At 27.8% G+C, this 24,269-nt stretch overlaps 4 protein-coding genes and 1 non-coding gene across 11 annotated transcripts in view; 3 read left to right on the top strand and 2 right to left on the bottom strand.

The window, feature by feature from the left end:
- The first annotated feature begins 827 nt into the window (after positions 1 to 827).
- Positions 828 to 10,172, top strand: LOC107065958 (uncharacterized). Its single transcript, XM_089175444.1, is given in 4 exon segments — positions 828 to 914; positions 2,012 to 2,118; positions 4,760 to 5,714; positions 5,717 to 10,172. Coding segments are annotated over 4 exon segments (4,923 nt in total). The 3' UTR covers positions 9,491 to 10,172.
- LOC107066006 (cytochrome c oxidase subunit 6A1, mitochondrial) lies at positions 10,005 to 10,921 on the bottom strand. The gene is made up of 3 exons (XM_015320196.2): positions 10,763 to 10,921; positions 10,280 to 10,425; positions 10,005 to 10,198 (listed from the first exon to the last, which is right to left on the bottom strand). The coding sequence occupies exons 1-3, from the start codon at positions 10,833 to 10,835 to the stop codon at positions 10,115 to 10,117; spliced, it is 303 nt and encodes a 100-aa protein (XP_015175682.1). The 5' UTR covers positions 10,836 to 10,921; the 3' UTR covers positions 10,005 to 10,114.
- A 143-nt stretch (positions 10,922 to 11,064) lies between these two features.
- S6KL (ribosomal protein S6 kinase like) overlaps positions 11,065 to 24,269 on the top strand; it is a 49,493-nt gene continuing 36,288 nt past the window's right edge. For 3 of the 7 annotated variants that reach the window (XR_016177654.1, XM_089175602.1, XM_089175606.1), the window contains exons 1-8: positions 11,108 to 11,125; positions 11,621 to 11,739; positions 11,850 to 11,944; positions 12,023 to 12,278; positions 12,358 to 12,442; positions 12,516 to 12,623; positions 12,712 to 12,870; positions 12,974 to 13,062. Coding sequence is in view for 6 of the 7 variants with exons in the window: in XM_089175602.1 (XP_089031728.1) it covers positions 11,116 to 11,125; positions 11,621 to 11,739; positions 11,850 to 11,944; positions 12,023 to 12,278; positions 12,358 to 12,442; positions 12,516 to 12,623; positions 12,712 to 12,870; positions 12,974 to 13,062 (921 nt within the window). In the remaining variant the exon portion in view is untranslated. Of the gene's footprint in view, positions 11,126 to 11,244; positions 11,394 to 11,527; positions 11,740 to 11,849; positions 11,945 to 12,022; positions 12,279 to 12,357; positions 12,443 to 12,515; positions 12,624 to 12,711; positions 12,871 to 12,973; positions 13,063 to 24,269 lie in introns of those variants that run through there. The other 4 variants (XM_089175603.1, XM_089175604.1, XM_015320274.2 and 1 more) reach the window with 4 other exon arrangements.
- On the top strand, positions 13,198 to 13,269 carry TRNAW-CCA (transfer RNA tryptophan (anticodon CCA)). Its single transcript has one exon. It is a non-coding gene; the product is annotated as a tRNA-Trp (tRNA).
- On the bottom strand, positions 15,076 to 23,683 carry bnb (bangles and beads). The gene is given in 4 exon segments (XM_015320270.2): positions 15,076 to 16,998; positions 17,000 to 17,110; positions 17,198 to 17,801; positions 23,316 to 23,683. Coding segments are annotated over 3 exon segments (1,734 nt in total). The 5' UTR covers positions 17,795 to 17,801; positions 23,316 to 23,683; the 3' UTR covers positions 15,076 to 15,972.

Genomic DNA, 24,269 nt, shown 5'->3' with positions numbered 1-24,269 from the left:
TCAAATTACACGTAGATCAACGAAATAATATATCCTCCCTTTTCGAGTTAAGATCAAGCGAGTGTCAAAATACAAAGTAACGAAATACGAAATTTGATAAGGGAGAGAATAGAAAAAGAAATGACGAATTATAAGATAATAAAAGAAGAAAAAGAAGGATCCATTCATTATTGGAGTTAGTATATAAACGCTAATAAGAAATTCCCTTGTTTCATTTGATTGAAATTTTATTTGGAAAATTCTTCTTCGTTTTATTTTCTTTCTTTATTTCTTGCTTCATTTATTTTATTTCCCTTTGATCCTTCTTTTTCTCCCCCACTCCTGTAAAGGAAAGATATACAGTATATACAGTAAAGACACAATGGGACCGGTTATATGTTAGAGGGACTCTTTGTTAGTAGTTCCGACAAATTCTGTAAAAGCGCTTCAGGCAGGAAACGAAACATAAATGTGCATTTCAAAATACGGTTTTAGTGAGAGCAGAGAAACGGTGGTGAATATTATTGTGTTGTGTCTCTCAGTGCTGCTGTATTAATACAGTAGATACATTCTCCTCTTTCCTTTCTTTTTTTTTTTTTTTTTAATTCGACCTTGTTGTGTTGTATTAATAATTTTTTTATTAAAAAAAAAAAAAAAAAAAACAAAAACAAAGAATAAGAAAATTTATTTTATTCGTTTAAGTGACAACTAATAAATTGGAACATTATTACTTACTATTATATTATTATTATTATTATTTACGCTTCTTTATGTAAAATTGTTTACATAATATTTCCATTATTGTTCTTAATATTTTATATTATTATTTATTCATTTTATAAAGTACGATGAATATTAGTTATAAATTTGATAATTACGAATTAAAATTGTGGCTCATACATGCCGGTCCTCGTCGAAGAGAATTTCTACAAAAGGTGAGTCGTCCTGTTGTTTCTCTTCTTGCCCTTGTGTATTACATCCTTTAGCCCATTTATTAACCTTTTATTTTAATTTTTTCAATCATTAAGCTGTGAGAATATAACATTGGACAATAATAAATACAATCAAGGATCAAGTTTTTATTCACGAAAATATATAAAATATGTGCTAGTGTTATTGTGTGTTTATAATTGTGTGCTGTGTGCTGTGTGTGTTCTTGATTTGTGTCATGTTGTGTTTTTCATTTATTTTTTTGATCCTGGTGTTAAAATCATTGTTATGAAAATTGTGCTTCTTTTGTTTTTTTCTTGCTTCTTCTTTTTTTTTTTTTCTTTTTTTTTTTTTTGAAGAAATAGTCATTTGTTTTTATTCTCTTGTTTTACCGAATGTGAAAGTTGTATTTTAGAAATTACTAAATACGTAATACATTAATTCAAAGAAAGATGAAAAGGTTATCGCAAGACTCCTCCTACAATACTTCCATGTTTATTCAAAGGAAATTAAAGGTACATATATAGATTATTATTTATGAACATTTCAATTAGATTTATAATATATCATTTGCATCATCCATTTTATATTTTATATTTTTAATATATATATATTGGGATTATATTACATGTGATTACATAAAAATGTTACATTTTTTAATCACTTAATTTATCTTTATACTTTCTAGTCAAAATTATAACTAAATTAAATCTTTATTATTGATAATTGCGATAACCCAAACAAAGTTTGTATCTATGAATATATATATATATATATATATATATATATATATATATATATATATATATATATATATATATCATTTCAGTTATATTTGCAATTGTAATAATTAAATAATTAAACATGTTAATATATATATATATATACGTAGGTAAATTTATTAAATGATCTCATGTTAGATCTGTTATTAAAAAAAAAAAAGAAAAAAAAAATAAAAGATTAACAAAACAAACCATGTTCTTTCTTGTTTCCCGACATTCGTAAACTTTGTCTCTTCTAATGTAATCCATAATGAAAAAAAAAAAAAAAAAAGAAGAAAAAAAAATTCGACATAATCTGATTAATATTATTTGTTTAATATTTTTTGCAGTTAAAATGTGATTTAGAGAAGTTGAATCTATCAAGAAGAAAAGTACGGAAAGCTTTATTGCAATTGATAAACCAGACCTATGTTGTTCTTAATCCACTGTAAGTACTATTATAAAATATATATATATATATATATATATATATATATATATATATATATATATATTAGTATAAAAAAAATAACAGCGAAAAGATACTATATCTAAAATTAATCAATTTATTATATTAATTTTATTTTTATATTATTTAATATTAAATATATAATTTAATTGTTCATATGACTAGAGAGTAGTATACAGTATGTATATAACAGAGATAAGATCACAGACTATATTTAAAACTGATGAATGTGCTATAAATATTCTTTTTCTATATTATTTAATTAAATAATATACTTTTTTAATTAATAAATTTATTATATTAATTTTATTTTTTTTTATATTATTTAATATTAAATAAATAATTGTTTATATGACCAGAGAGAGTAGTATACAGTATGTAATATATATTAGTATAAAAAAAAAAAACAAAGAAAAGATACACACAGATTAGATCTAAAATTAATATAAATTTATTATATTAATATTATATTTTTTATTTTATTTAATATTAAATATATAATTTAATTGTTCATATATGACTAGAGAGTAGTATATACAGTATGTATATAACAGAGATAAGATCACAGATTATATTTAAAACTGATGTTAGAATGTGCTGTAAATTTTTCTTTTCATATTATTTAATTAAATAATATAATTTTTTTTATAATATGAGAGACTTGCAAAAAGATAAAAATGAATAAAGAATCATCATCTGCAACGTGCTACGTAATTGAATATTATAAATGTATATACAAAGGAAGTTTGATAAGAATTTGCTTACAATCTGGTTGATGATAACGAACGTATCCCATTTCTATGTATTAGATTCGTTTGCGAAGGAGAAGAAGAGAGGTTCTTACTAAGATTCTTAAAAGAATACTTGATCCTAACCAAATGTTATATGCACGTGTGTGTTTGTGTGTGTGTGTGTGTGGGATGTGTGTATGTATTAGTTCCCCTGTTCAAATATCAGATTTCTCTTCTCTTGGTATCGTATATATTCTTCTTCCCTTCATCTTCGATATCATTGGTCCTAAAAATGTGATTTCTTTCTCTGTTTCCTTTTTTTTTCTCTCTCTCTTTTCTTTTCTTTCTTTCGAAACTAAGGTCACACCAAAACTGGTTTTCTACCTAATGCCCTATTCTACAATAGATTTAGATATTAGAGAATAGTATATATAATGTAGAATCTATTCTATGTTATTATTTTTAGTTTTAGACAAATTGTTATTTAGTAATTTTGCATAAATTTATTCGTCTGAATATTCATTTGAAAAAGAAGAATATATATATATATATAGTGATAATATAGTATATTAGGGATAAAAAAACAGAAGGAATTTTTTTTAGAATATTTTCACACCTTTTTTTCACACCTAGATTTACCCATACCTACACCATTTTGTAATCTATAATAAATGTAGATATTATGGAATAGTATATAATATAGAATCTATATTCTATGTTATAATATTTATTTTTAGATAAATTGTTATTTATTAATTTTGCATAAATTTATTTATCTTGTTTCAATATATATATAATAAAAAAATAACAGTAATATATTTATTAATATTAAAATTAAAATATATAATATAATATAAATATATTATATTATATATTATAATATTATTTATTATATATTAATATAATAAATTAATATATAGTAATTTTATTTATTTAAATTTATTAATATATATTATTATTATTATTATATTTATATTTTTAATAATTATTTATTATATAATATATACAGTAATAATTTAATATATATACTGTATAACAAAGAAAGAAAAAGGATATTTTCTTCGAAAATTTTTACACGTTTATTTACCTGCACCCCTACATTCCATTTTTATGGTAGGGTAGTAAGGTCTGAAGAATTTTAAAGAAATAGAATAAGCAGCAACCTAGGTTTCACGTTTCCTCTTAGGTTTTCTTTTATATATATATATATATATATAAGTTTTAAAATTTTGTTCACAATTTTAGCTATCGAACAAGAAAAAGACGAATTGGTCAATGCTTAATCTTCATTTTTCTCTTACATAACTAATATTATATATTATTTTATAATATTGTTATAATAATATTATATTATATTATTATAATTTATATGTAATATAAATATATATAAATAATATATAATACTATTCAATACTAACTATATATAAATACTGTATTTATACTTAATATATATATATATATATATATATATATATATATATATATATATTTTTTTTTTTATTTAAAATAATGATTCCCTATCAGGATACATGGGGTGCATCGACCCGTTTTAATATAATACCTCTTTACAAATATACATTTTTACAAATACACCTATACACAAGTACACCTTTATTAACTTCTTCTTACTACCACATCCTCTTAACATCGCTCTCTTCTCCTACATAATTCCTTCATCCATTCCATTCCCTTTCCCTCCTCTCCCATCAACACTTCTATCCTCTCTTCCGTTTCCGAATAGTCACATTCCCTCATCACATGCATTCCTGTCTCTTTTTCTATCCCACACAATCTGCACATAATCTTCTCATCCTCTTTTATTCAGTATCTGCTTGCCCTCCATTCTATAGAACTAATTTTTATTTCAAATATTTATTTTGTATTTTTAGATCAAGAGAAGTAATGCGCAATTTCAATATCGAAGATAACAAAGAAATTCTCGATGGTTGCAACAAATATATGTTATTGTTAGACGGTGATAAATCTAATGAAAATAATGATAAGAATAAAAATGATTTTGTTCATTCAACAAATCTGGACAAATATTCTGACATAAAGAAGACTAATTCCAATATGGATAATAATAATAGTAATTTAGAAATCGTATCGAAATCAAAAGGCATTAAATTATTACATACGGATAATAATAATCAACTTAACATTAGAAATAATTCATCATTTAAACGTGATAGTAATAATCGTAGAAAAGAATATTTGGATAAACATAAATTAAAAAAACGACCACCTCATTTGGAATCAGATTATAAAAAATCGAATAATAATACATTGAGCGTTAATGAAATATCGAAAAACAAAAGTAAATCAAACGATGAAATTAATGCCGTTGACGATGATGATACTACTATGCATAATCAAATTGATACGACACAATTAAGAATTATTTCAAAAGTTTCCGATGAATTGTTATTGAATAATAACAAATATGACGATAATGAAAATTTTGATTGTAAATCTAAAACCGTAGAACCAGATTCCACCGTATCAAATAGCGAACAAGATGACATTGATGATTTAAGTGCAACTAAGAAAACAATAGAAGAAAAAATTAATAAAAAATACATGTATCGAGAATATAAACAATATATTGACAAAATTCATAAGAATTGCGATAATGTTTTAAATAAAAGATGTACAAATATATATAAGAAAAAAAGAAAAAAGATAAAGGCTAAATTTCGTCAAATATTTGGTCCGTGTTCTTCAACGGGTGAGGAAGAGGAAGAAGAATTTCTTATAAATATGTCATTAAAAAAAGAAACAAAGACAAACAATTTAATGATAAAACATCAAATATTTCTAATACGCAAGAAAACAAAACATTTAATTTAATGACAAATGAAAAAGATATATTATCATCTAGAAAAACTCCGGAGATTTCAAGTATACAATTAATGCACCATGACACAGCACCATTAAAAAATGATACCAATGTCCATAAAATGAATAAACAAATTATTGATCTAACTATTTGTGATGAAGACACAATTGATGCTAACTCTTTTACAAATAACACAATTTTTAATTTTTCTACGCTTTGTGATAATAGTATATTAGATAACATCTTTAATCAACCAATAACCAAAAATAAAGATGGCGTAACACAAATGTATATTAAAGAGTCGTCGTCTATTGATGTAAAAACAGATACAGATTCTATTATTGTCAGTTCTTCTGATGGATCTGCAAATGATACAGATGTTAAAGTATTACCTGATTATGCTAGTGAAATAAAAACACTAAGTGAAAAGAGTAATAATAATAATAATAGTAGTAGTGGTAATAATAATAATAATAATAATAATGTTGATGATGATAAATATGGTAATAAAAATAATGACAATAATATTACAGATGATGATAACAATAATATTACAGATGATGATAACAATAATAATAATTTAAACAGTGATACTACCGTTAATGTAAATACCAAAACTAAAAGTTCATATTCTCTAATAAATAAAAATATTGTTGAAAATAACATATTTAAAAACTTTCATATTACTGAAAGTCATTGTGAAACTTCAAAAATTCATACATCTATTGATAAATCAAATAAAAAAGAAAATAGTGAAATAATTGTTAATAGTAATTCAATAGAATCTAATAAAGAAGATATTAATGATAATGACGTGAGAGAAAAAATACTTGAAGTTAAGTCTTGTATTGATAATAATTGTGCTGCTAATATTTTAATCGATTTTAATAAATATAAGAAAATTGTTGTTCAAAATAAGGATACAATGAAAGAATTGAAACAAAATCTAAATGAAGATTTAAATAAACTTTTACAAATTAATATAGATCAAAATTATAGAATAGAATCTAATGGAAATACTATTAGTATTCAAGACAATTTGGAAACAAATATTAACAGTATGGAGGATTTATTAACAATTAATGATTCTACAAATGGAAATAAGGAAACGGTTGCAGAGGAATCAACGAATATCAATTCAACATCATCGGTTGCAGAAGAATCAACAAATATCAATTCAACATCATTGGTTGCAGAAGAATCAACAAATATCAATTCAACATCATCGGTTGCAGAAGAATCAACAAATATCAATTCAACATCACCGGTTGTAGAGGAATCAATAAATATCAATTCAACATCACCGGTTGTTGATATTTTGATGGAAAATAATGATACATGTAAAAGAAACGTGTCAAATGAAAATAAAATAATTAATGAGACTTCGTTGAATACAAATAATTTACAAGAAGGTGCTTTGCTTGATCTCACTTGTAATACTACTGTGCAATCAGAACCAATAAAACGGAATAAAATTAGGGTTCTTTCTAGTGCAGAATTAGGTTCCAAGTGGTGTCCTTCTCCGCCTTTAAGCACATCCATAATCGAACCTAATGTTACACCAAATGAACCTACGGTGCCTATAAATCACAGTAATGTGTCATCTAATATTAGTACTGAACAATTAAATAAGAATATCGAATTAAATAAGAATATCGAATTAAATAATAAGCCACGTAATTTAACTTCTTATTTACTGTCAATATGTAGACGTATAGAAGGTTTACGTAATTTCACAAAAAACTTATTAAATAATTCTCAAGATACGCTTAATACTAACAATAATGTTAATAATATGAGATTACATTCCCATTCTTTTGTACTTTTTGATGAATTATATAATTTAGGACATGAATTGAAATTAACTGATTTAAATGAAATTATAAAATATGTAGTATCTAAAATTAATGATAATTCATTATTACCCGAATGTGAACCCATATCCTTAACAGAAATTGTTAATTATATATCGGTACATGATAAAACACTTAAAACATATGATCCTAGCCCTAGCGATTCGATTATATATACCTCAAGTAACATTGTGTCTAATTCTATCAATACATTTTCATCTATTTCTAATGTAACAAATGCTGATAATATGTCTACCAGTGTAAACCAAGTTTACCCAAATTTATATAACCTGCTAGAGAAGCAACGTCGACTAAATAATTTACCAAAAACACATTTGTATAATTTTATTGCTTTAAACCAAAATAGCGAAAGCGATCTTAATAATTCATCAATATTGTTCAAATCTTCTAATACATCAGCTGTTTCCCCTATGCTAATGCAGTCAATAAATAATAATGTACAAGTATTGCAAGATAATAGAACTAACTATGTATCGATACCGAATTATAATCAACGCGTAGTACCACAAATACCATATCAATTAAATAATAATATACCAAGAATCGATAATGCAAAAAGTACATCTGAATTATCTTATACTCAACAACTAGTTCAACAAACGCAACAACAACAACAACAACAACAATTCCCTTTTTTATGTAACATGTCACAAAGATATAATTTCCAAAATTTACAACAAACTTCACCAGCTACTACAATGCTTACTAAACAATTACAAATCCAGAATTTCAATCGTTTACAAAATTATCCTGAAATATTATGTTCAATTCCGTATGAATTATTACTCAAAATATGGGATCAAATAACATTTTGTTTAGAAGAAAATTTACTGAATTGTACAACATATGATAATAATAAAAACTTTTGCTGCTTAGAAGTATATCAAAAAGAATGGAAGGAAAAAGTGTACAATTTTATTGTATTTAAATCACAAATAAACGAATCCATAATACTTCGAAGTAAATACGGAAAGCATATGCAGAAAACAGTAATATTAGAAAAACGAAAGATGGAACGGCAACTAAATATGCAAGGAATGGTGGAATATCAAAGAAAAATAAATTCGATGAACATTATGAATCATCAAAATAAAACAAATCCAAATACTGCGGTGTTTCCAAATTTAGAATCATTGGTAGAAAATACAACGAATAAACCACCACCAAAGAAATTAGTAAAACAAAGAAAACGAACTGAATCACGTAAATTAAAAAATTGTACGAAACAACCTACTGATAGCACAACGTCATCAGATATTTTATTACAAAATAATAATACAAATTCATTACTCGTTGAATCACCAAATGATACTACAAATTGTAATGAATTAAACTCAGGTAAAATAAAACATCAAAAACTCGCAAATGTAGAAGAAGAGCCTTCAACAAGTTCTAAAAATACAACTGAAATTGAAAAATACATTAATGTAATGACTACTCCTATTACCATTAATAAAGATAAGATTAATGAAGAAAAAAATATCCAGGTTGTTTCGACACATATGGAAGCAGTTTCATTGCTAGAAAAAAGAAACGAAAAGAATATTGAAATTCAGCAATGTGATTCGAGGAAGGAAATTGCTACAATTATGTCTGAACCATGTATAACAGATGTACGAACCATATCTCAAAATACGTTTAATGCAATGGAAGAAAATTCAGTTGGTTCTTCGAGTGAGGATAAATTGTTTACTGTCAATCATATTCAACAGAATGAAATAGAAATAAAAATTCAGATACCAGAAAATATTATTTGTTTGAATTGTCCTAAGATAAGTACAGTTGTCTGCGAAGTTTGTTTAGAAGCACATTATTGTTCCAAAGAATGTGCAGCATCGTATTGGATAAAAGACCATCACAAATATTGTACACCTCATAGTGCAAAAATATCCAAAGGAAATGTTTAATAACGATGCTTCGATAATTTCAAATTCTTAATAATTGATATAAGCGAATAACAATTAAAATTAATCATAATTTTGTATATCTATGTATTATTTTTATTTTGAATTGAAACAATATTATTTTGACCAATACTTCTACTAGAAGTATATTAGCTAGAAGTATAAAAACTATGTAATTATAGTTTTTTTAAGGATAAAAGCAATACTTAGAAACAGTCATTCAGCGAACTAATATATGTATACAAATTCTATCTTGTATAGATCGATACAAAGATTTTTGTGTTATTATTAAGAATTTCTTTATATTTGCATTATATTTTTTTATCTTTGTTAATAAATAAGAAAAACAAAAAATGTTTTTTTTAAACATATTTGTACAACTTTAAAACCAAAGTATATATTAAATTTTGATACTAAATTTTATTATTATTATCCCTTCCTGATTCTTATTAATTGTTTTTTTATTTTAAAAAATTTTTTTTAGGTATTTGATATATCATAATTAAAAATAAGTCAATAAGAGAGAAATTTATAAATTTATTGAAACTCTTCCTACTATCATGGATATAACGTTTCGATAAAGAAACTAAATTTTAATAATACTAATTAACGTTTAATTACATTTGCTTATTCATCTTCGTAGCCTGTTGGTAAAGCATTGGTATGTGGATTATGAAATAAAGATCGTTGTCCATCTCCCCATGGAAATCGCTAAATAATAAGTCAATGATATGAAATATAGATAAAGAAAATCAATTTTAGTTGTGCGAGTATGTTGAAGTATATAAATACCTTGTTCCTTATTCTTAAATGTTCATATGGAATAAATTCTTGTTTAACGTGTTCTTGCTCGCTTAGATAGCAATTTAACAAACCTAACAAAGTAGCTGGAATTCCAACGAATAAATATAAATTCCTCCATAAAACTGTAGGATCACCTGAAAAAATATATATATTTATTATTATATAATACATCTGATATCTTGGACAGTGTAAGTAAAAATATTTCTATTATTTTCTCTCTCTCTCTCTCTATGTGTGTCATGTATAAGTGTATATATATAAATACATATATAAATATATGACGAATATATATATAAATTTAGATTTCAATTGATAATATTTAATACTAAAACAATGAAATGTGTAAACAAAATATGTTTGATAAAATAACTGTAAATATGACGATACATTGGAAAGATAACCAATAAACTAATATTACTTATTTTATATAAATTTCAATGATATTTCAATAATTTTATTCATTTGATTTACCTTTTCCATGATTATCTGCTGCAGATGCAAATTGTCTCGCAAATATACGAGAATGTAATCTTGCAAAAGCCATGATTGAATGCACTTGCACTTCTCTTCTCTTCTTTCTGCTTCTGGTACTGACGTAATTACTATCGATTGATCAATCTATGCTATCGAAGCGCACTCTGACGTTACCGAATATCGTTACCGAAGCGCACTCTGACGACTAAATATCGTACTATTGTTCTGATGATAACTATATCGATGCTAACTGTATTATCGATCTATCGATCTCGTTCTTGGTTTGTTTCGATTTACATTTTATTAACATAATTCATCTCGATATATGACATTTTATGTCATTTTACCACATGATATATCGTAATTAAAGTTTTTATAAAACATTGATTATCTTAATGTGATAAAAAAATATTTAATTTTTCATTATAAATACTGTTTTATCAATAAAGTTATTTGAAATCAAACAATAAGATATATATTTGTATTCTTTATTATTTGGAGGTTATACACCGAGAATGTAATTAAAATTGTCATTTACATATATTGATTATATCGTATCATATTTGCAGCTTGATATCTTTTTTATTTTATAATTTTACATATTTTTGGTTATCGCAAAAGAATAATGGTTAGTTTTATTAATAAATTATATATATATATATAGGTATTTATTATTTTATAATAATGAATCAAATGTAAGATGTCAAAACTATTTCAATCTTTTATCATAATTATTTCTAATTGTAAGATTTTCATTTTCAGTGAATAATTAATGAATATTCATTTTATCTATCTGTGATAGACAAATGAATGTTTAAAAATATAAATTTCAATAATGTGCAATAAAATGAACAGGTTATTTTCTTCCTTATCACTTGTGCATTAAATTTGACAGTTGTTTACTATTGTTCAACTGGATGGGCAATTCTAACGTCAAGAAAAAATACTATGATCATCAGAAATATGCTAGTCAGGTATGTAAGATAATTATTTTAACATTTTAATAATGTTCAATGTAAAATAAAGTAATAATGTTTCATTAATCATCTGTATTAAATTTATTAATCAATATATACCTTTACAGTATAGTCTTATCGATATCATTGGTGGGAGTTGTGCTGGCTCAACGAGATCTTCTCACGTAGAAACCAAATCCTACTCTCGTTCTTCCTGTAGAAGGTAATTAACTTTTAATGGTTTCATTTTGATACATTTATTATAGATAAAATATATTCTATTTAACATTATGAACAAAAGCTTAGTCCACAGTTCTCTTAGTTCTTCTAAGACGGCATGGCCAATACCTAGGTCCGAAGCAATATTTCTTCCAGAATTTAAAGTCAGAAAGATGACTTTAAATGCAGAATACAGCTTCCTTGCTCTCATTGCCAAAGGTGCATATGGTAGAGTTTATAAAGTTCAGAATCGAGAGACTAAACAAGTTTTTGCATTGAAAGTTATCGCCAAAGCTCAAATTGTCACTGAGAATGCCATTGCTCAAGCAAAACAAGAGGTATATATACATATATTATTTATAAATAAATATTTATTCATATTATTCTATAGTATTATTGCAAATGTATCTTTTACAGGTTGATATTCAAAGAATGGTTGGGCATCATCCATTTATAGTAAATTCAACTCATAGATGGCAAAGTAGAAAAACTTTATACATATGTAAGTATTTTAAGATGTAAAGAAAAGATTTGTTTGTATAATTAAATTTGATTATATTATTTATATTTTGTAGTAACGGATTACATAAGTGGTGGAGAATTATTCTCATTAGTAGAAAAGTTTGGATGTTTACCTGAAGAAGTAGTTAGAATATATGTTGCAGAAATTGCTTTAGCTATTGGTAAGGATCTAATATAAAATATATATTTCAAATGACGTTGTTTAATATTATCATCAAATAATAATAAAAATGTATTATTTGTTTGAAGATTTTTTACATAATGCTGGAGTAGTGCACAGAGATCTGAAAGCAACTAATATTTTATTGGATGAAGAAGGGCACGCTGTAATTATAGATTTTGGTTTATCCAAGTGGTTAAATCGACAACAAAGGACGAATACTTTTTGTGGGACTCCTGAGTATATGGGTAATTATATATCTATATATATATATATATTATACACAATTAATTAAAAATTAAATTAATTAAAATTCAAATCTTTCTCATTTTTATGTTCAATGAATTTCAGCTCCAGAAATATTGAAAAGGCTACCATATGGACAAGAAGTTGATTGGTGGTCTCTCGGTGTTTTAATGTGCTTTCTACTGACTCATCGGGTAAGTCAAAATTATATATTTTTCGATATTTATATTTACAATTGAAAATTATTTCTAAGTAATATAGAGTTATATTATAAATTAGAAATAATTTCGTTTGTATATAAGGGGTTTAAAAGCGTTTATCGAACAAGTGACTCCGTGGCGCAACGGTAGCGCGTCTGACTCCAGATCAGAAGGTTGCGTGTTCAAATCACGTCGGGGTCAAATTATCGTTGATTTTTTTTCTCCTATTTTATTTTATTTTATTTTTCTTAAAATTATTTCATCAAATAACGTGATTAACGTGAAAACGTTTGTCGTATTTTTTATTTTTTAACGTGAATTTATTTAACAAATAAAAATATATTTCACTTCGAATACCAAGAAATAGAAACGACTAACGTAAAGAAATACTATGACGGGTTTTCTTTTTTTTTTTTTTGCAAAAATATAAAAATAGAAACTCGCACGTGTTTTTTTTTTTAAATTGATACTAAATCGAAATTATTCGCATTATTTATTTATTTATTTTCTTTTCATTTCAATTGTAAGTGAAACAAATTATTTTTTACGTTTTTTGATTTCCTTTAAATACAATTCCTGGTGTAAATGAAAAAATATCTAGGAATGGAGCTAATTTATTCTGAATATCTATAATCAACAAAAAGTTAAAGAAAAATATTTATATTGATTATCATTTATATCATATTTTTCTTCTCATTAAGATCGAGTAAAATTCTTGAAAGATCTCGCGGCATTTCAAAAGGCAACGTTCATTTTCTCCTTGATATTAGGAAAAGAAAAAAAAAGAAAAAAGAAAAAAGAAAAAGAAAAAGAAAAAGAAAAAGACAAAATGCAAATAAAGAAGTATCAGTCATTTGCATTTAAGAAGAAGACATACTTAAATATGCTATAATTCATTCCATTTAGCTATGCTCACTTTAATTCATTGATAGATATCATAGAATCTTGTGTGATAGATTGCAAAACGTCTTTCTCGTGCCTTGACATTTTGTCGAGTACAACAACCTTATAGAATTCAACTGTGTTTATTCGAATGCACATTTACCTTTTATATATACACACCATCGTGTATTTTATTCGGCCTTCGGGATGAGTAACAAAGTTTTAAACGCATATTACGAATAAATGTCGCGTACTATCATCCGTGTATTTGTTTCTTGCGCAAAAGAAATTCTTTATAGAAAGGTGTGGGTGGTGATGATGGTTGTCTCTTTGAAGGAAAAACAAGTTGAACCTTTCTTTTCGTTCGATCGTAACTTGAAATATTGGTAATCCAAGTGTTAGATAAATCTTCGTATAAAAGTCTCATAATTTTTTCAATATACTTTAATTGTTCTGTAAAATGAAAATAATATTCTATATGAAAGGATAATTATCATTTAACTTGATTATTTTTTAATCTTCTTTTCATTTTTTTTTCTTTTTTGTTATTTTTTTCTTTCTTTTACATAGGATATTGGTATCAGTAAACGCCAAATTTACTTTGAAGATGGACAGTAATAATAATAATTATTATTATTATAACGATGATGACAGCAATAATACAAATAATAATATTATTAATAATTATGGAACTCGTACTAAATCGCAATAATAAAATAAAATAATAATAATAATAATAATAATAATAAAAATAAACTTAATAATAATAATAATATTAATAAACTTAATAATATTAATAATAATAATAAACTTAATAATAATAATAATATTAATAATTGTGGAACTGGTACTAGAATCTTAATAATAATAATAATAATAATAAAATAATAAAAATAATAAGAATGACGCATTAAATTCTAAAAAAAAGACAGACTCGTGAACTAATCGCTAATCTATCGGAATGGGTCTTGGTTAGGGGGTGTGAATCGTACGTTCGTTCGAAAATAAAAGGATATATATATATATAATTGTGGGAATTTTGGGATGAGGATAGCGACCAAAAAAAAAAAAAAAATTAGTAAAGAAAGAAAAGAAAAAGTAAAGTCAGAAGAGTAGAAAAAAAAATGTGTCCACCTGTATCATCAATCAATCCATCAGAATTAAACAAAAACCATGTGTTGTTGGTGACGAGGGGGGTGCAGCTTCTCGGTGACGATGAAAATTCGTCTAATCGAATTCTTCAACAAAAACAAACCGAAACCTAACCTCAATTTTAATCAAATCTCACGTATTTCTTTCTTTTCTATTTTCTTTTTTCCAGTGATTAAACAAAATTCGTTTAAAAACCACATGAGCAATAATATTATGCGCATCTTAATATTAATTACAATTATTATTGTCACCGTATACATCGGGATGTTTTGTGTGTGTGTGTTTGTTTGTTTTTTTTATTTTTTTCATTCTCTTCTTGTTCTATCTCTCTTCTCTTTCTTTCTTATCCTCTATCTTTTATATTTTACCTGTTACTTTCTACCTTCTACCTTTATCTCTATCCCTACCTTTTACCTTTTACCTTCTACTACCTTTTACCTTCTACTACCTTTTACCTTAACACATACGTACATGCACACCCACACGCGCACACATCCGCATTTTGATGCAAAGTATTACGCACTTTTTTCTTTATTTTTTTCTTTCATCATTTTCTTTTTACTTTTTTTTGTTTATATTTTGTAATTTTTTTTTGTTTTTTTTTTGTGTTTTTTTTTTTTTTAATATACTTTTTTATTTTAGCTAGTTTAATTTTGTTGTTATTATCAATATTTGTTGTGTGGTGTCTCGTTGATCTCGAATCTCTATTCTCATTTGACTCTCTATTTTCATTTTGTATTTCTATTTTTACCTTCGAGGATTATGATTGGTTGGTTGGTTGGTTGGTTGGTTGGTTGGTAATGATGATGAAGTCTTCGTTGAATTTTGACCAGCCCGATCGTGTAATATATAAACTAGCAATTGATCATTTTATGATGCATTCTTTTCCTCGCTGTTACTTTGGCTGCTGTTTTCGTCACTCTTTTGACTGGCTTCGTTACTGCTACCAGGAATTACCACTGAGGATGAACTGTTGTCTTCCTGTACAGAAGAAGGTGCCGACGAAAGTGCTTCTGGTTGAACCGTTGAATTAACTTTAGCGTCCTTGACTTTCTCAGGTTCTGGCAATAATTCTGGTTTAGATTCTTCGGTTGGTTTAGAAGATTTTTCTTCAGATGATTTTTTGTCATCGTCATCATCCTCTTCGCTATTGTTATGTTTAGCGTCATCCTTTTCAACGGATTTGTCTTCTTCCGAGGATGATTCCTTCGAACGTTCCCTTAATTCAGGTGTAACGGGTGCTGCTGCTTCAGTTACCGATTTGTTTTCTTCTTTTGGTGATTCATCGTCAGCCTTTGATTTTGCCGATTCTTCGTTAACCGCCGAAGCATCACGTTTGATTTGGCTAGATTCTTCTGCTGATTTTGCAGCACCTTCTTTTTCTTCCTTTTCCTCTTTCTTTTCGGCAGCAGCATTTTCTGATAATTTTTCTTCCTTTGGTGTTACAGATTCGGGTTCCGCGCTTTTAGGTTCTTTTTCGGCTTGTGGCAATGCGCTTGATTTGCTTTCACCTTTGTTACCTTCATCTTGATTAGCATCACTTGGCAACGATGAACTAGCCAATTCTGCTGATTTTTCAATTTCAGAAGTTGCTTTTATAGATTCTTCGTTATTTTTATTTTCCTCGGCTTGTTCGTTACTCTTTTTTTCTTGTTCTTCTTGTAAAACAACTGGTGCAGTTTCTTCAGCATCACGTGTCACGCGTTCCGGTTTTTCTTCAGCTTTTATCTCCTCTTTCAATGGTTCTTCGTTTTTATTAGAATCGTTCGAATTTTCAATTTTCTTTTCACCTTCTTGTGATTGGTTTTCAGAAGTAGCTGGTACTATGAGTTCATCGTTCTTTTTCGATGAATTTTCTTCAGCTTGTCCCTCGGATTTCTTTTTCTTCTTCACTACTTTCTTTAGATGGTTCTTCCTTTTTTGTTACGTCACGTTTTTCTTGAGATTCCTCATGGGATTCAGCTGCATCTTTCACTTCAGCAGGTGCTGCTGCTGCTGCTGCTTGTTCCTGAAACGTAAATATGGAAAATGTAATAATCGTTCTTGTTTAAAAATACATAGGTATAAATTCGATGACAAACGTTTATTAATTTACCTTTTTCTCAGCTGGTTCAGCTGATTCAGTTTTTAATTCAGTTTCCTGTAGAAGGTTTACCGCCATTTCGGATGCTGCTTCCTTGAGACTTTCTTCATCCTTTTTAGCCTCAGCAGGTTGTTCCTGTGGCTGTGCTTGTGGTTGAGCTTGCGGCTGAGCTTGTTGTTGTGCTTCAGCATTATTTTGTTCAACAGGTAATTCCTTTTTTTCGTTAGCTGGTTCCAATGGTGTTTCCTGAGCTACCGGTTTAGATTCCTCTTGTTTTTTCTCCTGCGACGTTGAGGGGGAAGATTGGGAGGTGGTTTGTTGAGGATTTTCCGGGTTGGTCGCTGTTGAAGCCTCGGCTGGAATTTCCGCTTTGGGTTCCGAATTTTCAGCAACAGCTGGTTGCAAGCGAAGACTCCTTGGTCCAAGTGCAGCAGCTGAATTAGCTAATGAACTAATGTAATTAGATTGTGTAGATTTTTTGTAATTAGGTGAATCTACTTTTTCGAGTGGTACCACTGTCTGTGGTGCTTCGGTTTCGTGATGATTAGCCAAGGGTGCAGCTCTTGCTCCCAGCAAACATATCATCGATAATAACACGATCTTCATCATCTTTGATCTGTAATCAAACAATATATTCTTTCGTAATTGGGTTTTTTTTTTCTTATGTTGTATGAGTAATAATTATTTTGATTACTTTTTGTATCTTTGATTATTATAAGTAAAAATTATATTTTGTTAAAAAGAAGATTCTTTTTTGATACGTACATATATGGGTTTTATTTATATTTAATGACAATTCAATTTTTATTTTCTCGTGAAATTGTCTCTGATTATGAGACATTCGACGAACGAAAATTATCGATCTATCAGAAATTATTCAAAATCGAACTTATGAATATCGATTTACAGATATATTAATTATTCTTATATATTTACATAATAATATTATATAAATATATACATAATTTAATATAATAAAAAATTTTTATATATACATAACGCAAAATTCCTTTTGCATAAAATAGAGTTAATTTTGAAACAGTAAGTTTTTTTTAATAAATAAATATTTAATAATATTTATTTAAAATATTTATAATATAAATATTTTATTTTTTATTTGAAATTTAAAATATTTTTTATTTATATATTATAAATACATATATAATTTAGATAAAAATTTATAATATTTTATTATTAAATAAAAATATAAATTTATATAAATTTATATAAAAATATATATATATATATAAAAAAAATAATATTTAACAAATGAAAAAAACAACTTTAGTCACTTCCCGTTCAAGATATGAAATCTGCCCAAAACGATTTTAGTCACCTCCCACGCAAGATGTGTTAATAATAATCAAATAAATAATAATAATAATAATAATAATAATAATTAATAAATGTACCAGTTTATGTTTGATTTTAAATTGAACAAAAAAATGGCTGATGACGATTGAGAAAAAAAAATGAGATGAGATGAAATGAGTTGCGTTGAGTTGAGTTGAGTTTAGTTGAGATGAGAGGAAAAGAAAAATCTGAGACGACGAGTATCAGAGATTGTTCATGATGATGATGATGATGATGATGATGATGATGATGATGATGATGATGATGATGCTGTTACTGTTGTTACTGTAGCTTGTTGCTAGTGCAAGAATCGGGCAGGAAGAAGAAGAGGGACGTATGACATTGAGCCGAATGCATTGAATAAGGCGAGCACGTTATGGAACTAATGACAGGATGCACGCCCCTCACGCTTGTTACGCATATGACTCTCTTTCTCTCTCTTTTTCTCTCTCTCTCCCTCTCTCTCTCTTTCTCTCTCTCTCTCTCTCTCTCTCTTTCTCACTCACACGCATACATAACTGCGTATTTCTTTTCGTGCACGCGTTTCACGACTTGGCGCGTGTCTACAAAGGATAAAATCTTTTACCATGGGTCATGGGAAACATCTGATGAATGGAATGAATGAATGAATGAATGAATCAATTCAAGGATAAAAAGAAGACATCCTTTTTTTATATTTAATATTATTATTATTGTTCTCATCATCCTAATCGGAAAAGAAACGTATCCAGTGTGTGTGTGTGTGTGTGTGTGTGTGTGTGTGCAGATAATTATTTTAAATATTATTTAAATATTATTTACTTTCTTCTCGTTGTACCCCCACCTTTCGTAAACAACTAATATCAAATCCAGGATAAAATAACACATTATTTTTTAAATATTATTATTATTATTATTATTATTATTATTGTTACCATCATCAAAAAATGAAACGTATCGAGAATATGTATGTGTGTTTATCAAATAATTATTTTAAATATTATTTAATTTCTTCTCACTTGTACCCCCACCCTTTCCTCATGGCCCCACCCTACCTTTTGTAAATAATCAATGCGTTTAAACCTTTTTAAAATTCAAGGAAAGTTTTCGTAGAGGAAGGAAGCGACGTTTATGAAAGGAAGACGACGAAGAGGGGCAGAGGGAGGGAGGGAGGGAGGGTAGGAGGGGGCTACTCATTTTTTCTCGAAACTAAGTCCTTGAAAGATTTACGATTACCATGAGATTATTTTCTTTTTTTTCTTTTTTATTTTTATTTATTTCGTATTTTTTTTCCCCCTTTTTTCATCTTCATGATTCATCTTCTAACTTTTGAACAATACTGTACGACGTGATTACCAATCACACGACGATCTACCGAATGTGAAAACGTGAACTCTCAAATGGTCCCTTTTTTTTTTACTTGATTTTTATTCAAAAATAAAAATAAAAATAAAAATAAAAAAAACAAAATGGAATTAAACACGCGATCAATCATTTTATGACAAAAGATCAAAACATTCTCTCTGTTTCTGTCTCTGGAGGGTTTTTTTTTCTTTTTTTTTCTTTTTTTTTTCATCGTCACGCACGTACCGATTACATACTATCGATGTTTTTCGATAATATTATACATAATATTAGCCATTGTATAGTGGCTTTTTTTTCACGGATAACATTAAATAATATTATAAAAAAAAAAAAAAAAAAAAACAACAAAAAAAAGTAAGGTTAAATTTTTTGCTACAACTTTTGTTAGGTTTTAGGAGATGAAAATAAAAAAAAGAAAAAAAAGATACTTTCGAAGTTTGAAATCAAATGGAATGCTGCAAACGGTTCACGCGTTTGGAAAGAGAATCGAATCGAGAAAGGGAAAGAACGCGAGAGAAACACACGGTTGGTTAAGAAAAGAGAGATGGTGATAGAAAGAAAAAGATACTAATAGAAATAGAAAGAGTTAGAGAAGGTTAGAAAAGGGAAGGGGAATGGGGAAGGGGAAGGGGAAGGACACACAACGGTCTCTCCATCCAGTTTTTTCTTTTTTTTTTCTTCTTCTTTTTTTACCCCGAGCTGCTAGGCTCTTTGATTTCGTGTTTGGCAACATACTATACATAAAACCACTCTCTGATAGGATTAATAGTTGTTGTCTGTTAGATAGTGGTTTGTTCTTGCAATCGTGAAGTTTCTTTAACGAAGGCAATCGACTTCTTCGTCGTTGATATAATCGAACTTTTAAATCATTATTCTCATTCGAATCTTGCTGCTAAACTGCTTTAACAAGTTAACGCGAAGGTTGGCTGACTGGCTGGGTTGGTTGGTTGGTTGGTTAGGTTAGGTTAGCAAGTAAGAAATCATACATGTATGACATTCCGTTGAAAATCATCGATTGAATGATTTAATTTGTCTTTTTTTTTTTTTTATAATACTATAGACACGTTTATTTATTATTATTGAATTTATTCATTTGATGGAATCCTTCAAAAAATGTAGTAGGTTAAAGTCGTGGTCTCGAATGGGTTCAAAAAATATGAAACTACAAACAATAGGTTCCTACAATTAATAAATATCAGATAATTATTATAAAAGTATTTGAAGTTTGACGATGAAAAAGTGGATTCAAAAAATCAAATTTTAATATCAATTTGTTCGAAAATTTTTCCTTAATGCACATACTAAGTTTGACGATGAAAAGATGAACAAACAATGCCATTTTAATTTCTATTTGTTCTCAAATTCTTTTCTTATTGCATATTGTAAGTTTGACGATGAAAAGGTGAACCCAAACAAAAATCAAATTTTAATATCAATTTGTTCGAAAATTCTTCCTTATTATACATTCTGAGCTTGCTTGACGATGAAAAGATGAACCCAAACAATCCTATTTTAATATCAATTTGTTTATAAATTCTTCCTTATTGCAAACTTCTAATATTATTAACTAATATAATTCAAGATCGTTCACCTTACGTTTCTCGTTAAATTCATATTTTAATAATGATCATCATACTGTCACTACGATTGATCGTAAATCATCGTCATCGTCATCGTCATCATGAAGTTGAATAGGGGAAAAAGTGAAGGAAACAAAAAAAAATAAAAAAATATTCTAGAATTGAATTGGATCCATTGGATTTGGAAAAGATAAAAGATAGTTGATTATCTTCTTTCTTTCTCTTTCTCTTTCTCTCTCTCTCACTCTCTTTCATCATAGAATCGGACAAATGCGTGCTGAGCACGTATCGACTCGATAGGGAGAGAGGAAATGCCTGTGAGAGAGAGATGATGGACACCCATTACCTCATCAAGATCATCAGAGTTGTAATAATGGGTAGCGCACTTACAAAAGAAGAATGTGATCGAGGGTAGGAGTGGGTGGGGGGTAGGGGAGGGGGAGGATCCAAGCTATCCAACGTCAATGACGTTAATGTTCCTCTTATTTCTTTTATATTCTTTTATCCGTCAAATTCTTTTACCGAAAATTAGGATCAATATCGTTTCAAATGATTCGTAGAAAAATAATTAATGATAAAAATTGAAGAAAAAAAAATTGACAAAAGTCATCAACAAGTGGTGGATGCGGGTGGTGCATGTGAAAGTGTGTTTATCACAAAAATTTAATACTAAAAAATGAATTCTATGAAAGTAATGTTTATTTAATGAAAATGTATTGATTATATTTTGTTAAATTATATTAGAATTAAATTAAATCATTTAGAAATTCAAATGTAGGTGTATATAATATAATAATTACGTAAATTTAATGGAAAAAAAAAAAAATTGTTAATCCATTCGAGACTCATTTGCACACACCGTGTGTGTGTGTGTGTGTGTGCAATCATACTAAACTATTATCAGTTATTTTGAGTTACTTTTTTTTTTTTGTATAAATAGTATCTTTGAAGTATAAAAAAAACAACATTTTTTGAAATTGTAATATTGACAGTATTATAAAAAGAAAAGAAAAATGGGTTCTTGGAAACCGTGTTCGAAAACAAAGTTGTGCTGTCTCGAATGGTTTAAACAAAATTAAAAATTTCACTAAAAATTGAATCGTCAATTGTAAAAATAAAAATAAAAAGAAAAAGAAAAATAGAATATTGAAGAGCAAATGAATAAAAAAATGACGCAAAAGAAAACACCGTTAAGAAAGACATCGTCAACTTTGAATTCAAATTTAAATTATATGGTCCGGTAAGATGATTTTTTTGTTTCTTTTTAAAATATTACCACTCTCTCTCTCTCTCTCTCTCTCTCTCATTTTCTTTTTCTTTTCCCTTTAGCTTTGAAATTTCGCGAAATGTTTTTGCGTAAAATTCAAATGACACCTTAGCAATCTTTTTCTTTATTTATCTTTCGTTAGAAAAGAAGAACGGTGAGAGTGGGTGGTTAGTTGAGGGGGGTTACATGACTAACGAAATCACCAGTCTTTTTCTCTCTCTCTCTCTCTCTCTCTCTCTTTCATTTTGTTCTCTTGCAAAATTTCTTTCGCAAGTTTAACGATCCCAACTATAATAATCACAGACTATCTCTCATTTTCTTCCTTTCTTTCCTTTTTTATTTTCTCATTGTCTTTAGAATCGAAAGGAAACAGGTTATAGTATTTTTCTTTTTTTTTTTTTTTTTTTACGTGGGGAATATTGTTTCTTCAATGATTAAAAAAAAAAAAATAAAACAAACAAATTAAACACCGATCACTCGCAAAAATAAAAAGAGAATGAAATATAACATAAACTACAATTAAAAATATAAATAAAAATATAACGTATATGATTGAAAAAATGAATTAACTTATTTTGGTACTCACGTTATTATTGATCTTCCTTTACTCTCAAAAAAGAACTCGTCTTCAAAACGTAGATTGAATAGCAGCTGCAAAAGTTAGCAGCAGCTGTGAAATGGCAGACAGGGGCAGTCGACAGGCCGGTCTTCTGATTCTTCCCTTTGTTTCTTTCCTTCGAATTTGACGTGAGAAAAACTCCGCGAGAAGAAGAAGTAGATCAAATAAAAAGGGAAACAAATATATATATATATTTATATATATATATTTAAAATAAATATATATATATATATTTATATAAATTCACGAAATGGTCGTCACGCGCGTGCGATAAAATGCTCGTTTGCTAAAAGGACCGTTGATGATCGGGATGAAGGTTGGGTCGTGTGTCGAGATGGAATTGTTCGGGCCTTGCTTATATACCCATTTACCCACTCGAACCCAGCCGGTAGTATAGTACACAGGGGCCCCTCTGCTATACTCCTTCACAAGGGAGGGGCCCCTCTCTTATTTTTTTTTTCTCTTATTATCTTTTTTTTTACAATCTTCTCACTTCTTCCCTTCTTAAACATCTTCTTCTCTTTCTATCTATCAATGTATCTTTCTTTATCTATTTATCTATATATATATATCTTTTTCTTTCAACCAATGTTTCCGCGTCTTTTACTCTCCTGTCCCCTTTCAACCTCCCCTTCCTACCACCATACCATTACCATCACCACCACTTCTACCACTGCACTACCCCCCTTCTTCTTCTTCTTCTTCTTTTTCTCCCCTCTGTTACCCCTTCTCACTCTGCTCTTCTACCACCTCCCGTTCTTCATTCTTCCTCTCCTCTTTCTCCTCTTTCTTCTTTTCCTACTGAACACAACGCCGCCGTTCTCCGATTCAACTTCTTTCCGTTCTCCGGCCCACGCCGTCTACCGAGAGATCAAGACACGCAACATCATCATAGTCCAAATCGAAAGAAAGAAAGAAAGA

Source organism: Polistes dominula, unplaced genomic scaffold (genome assembly GCF_049000335.1).
Source record: "Polistes dominula isolate Pdom_NZ unplaced genomic scaffold, Pdom_raw_medaka contig_17, whole genome shotgun sequence".
NCBI classification, from domain to species: domain Eukaryota; kingdom Metazoa; phylum Arthropoda; class Insecta; order Hymenoptera; family Vespidae; genus Polistes; species Polistes dominula.
This window is presented reverse-complemented; position numbering and strand designations above follow the sequence as displayed.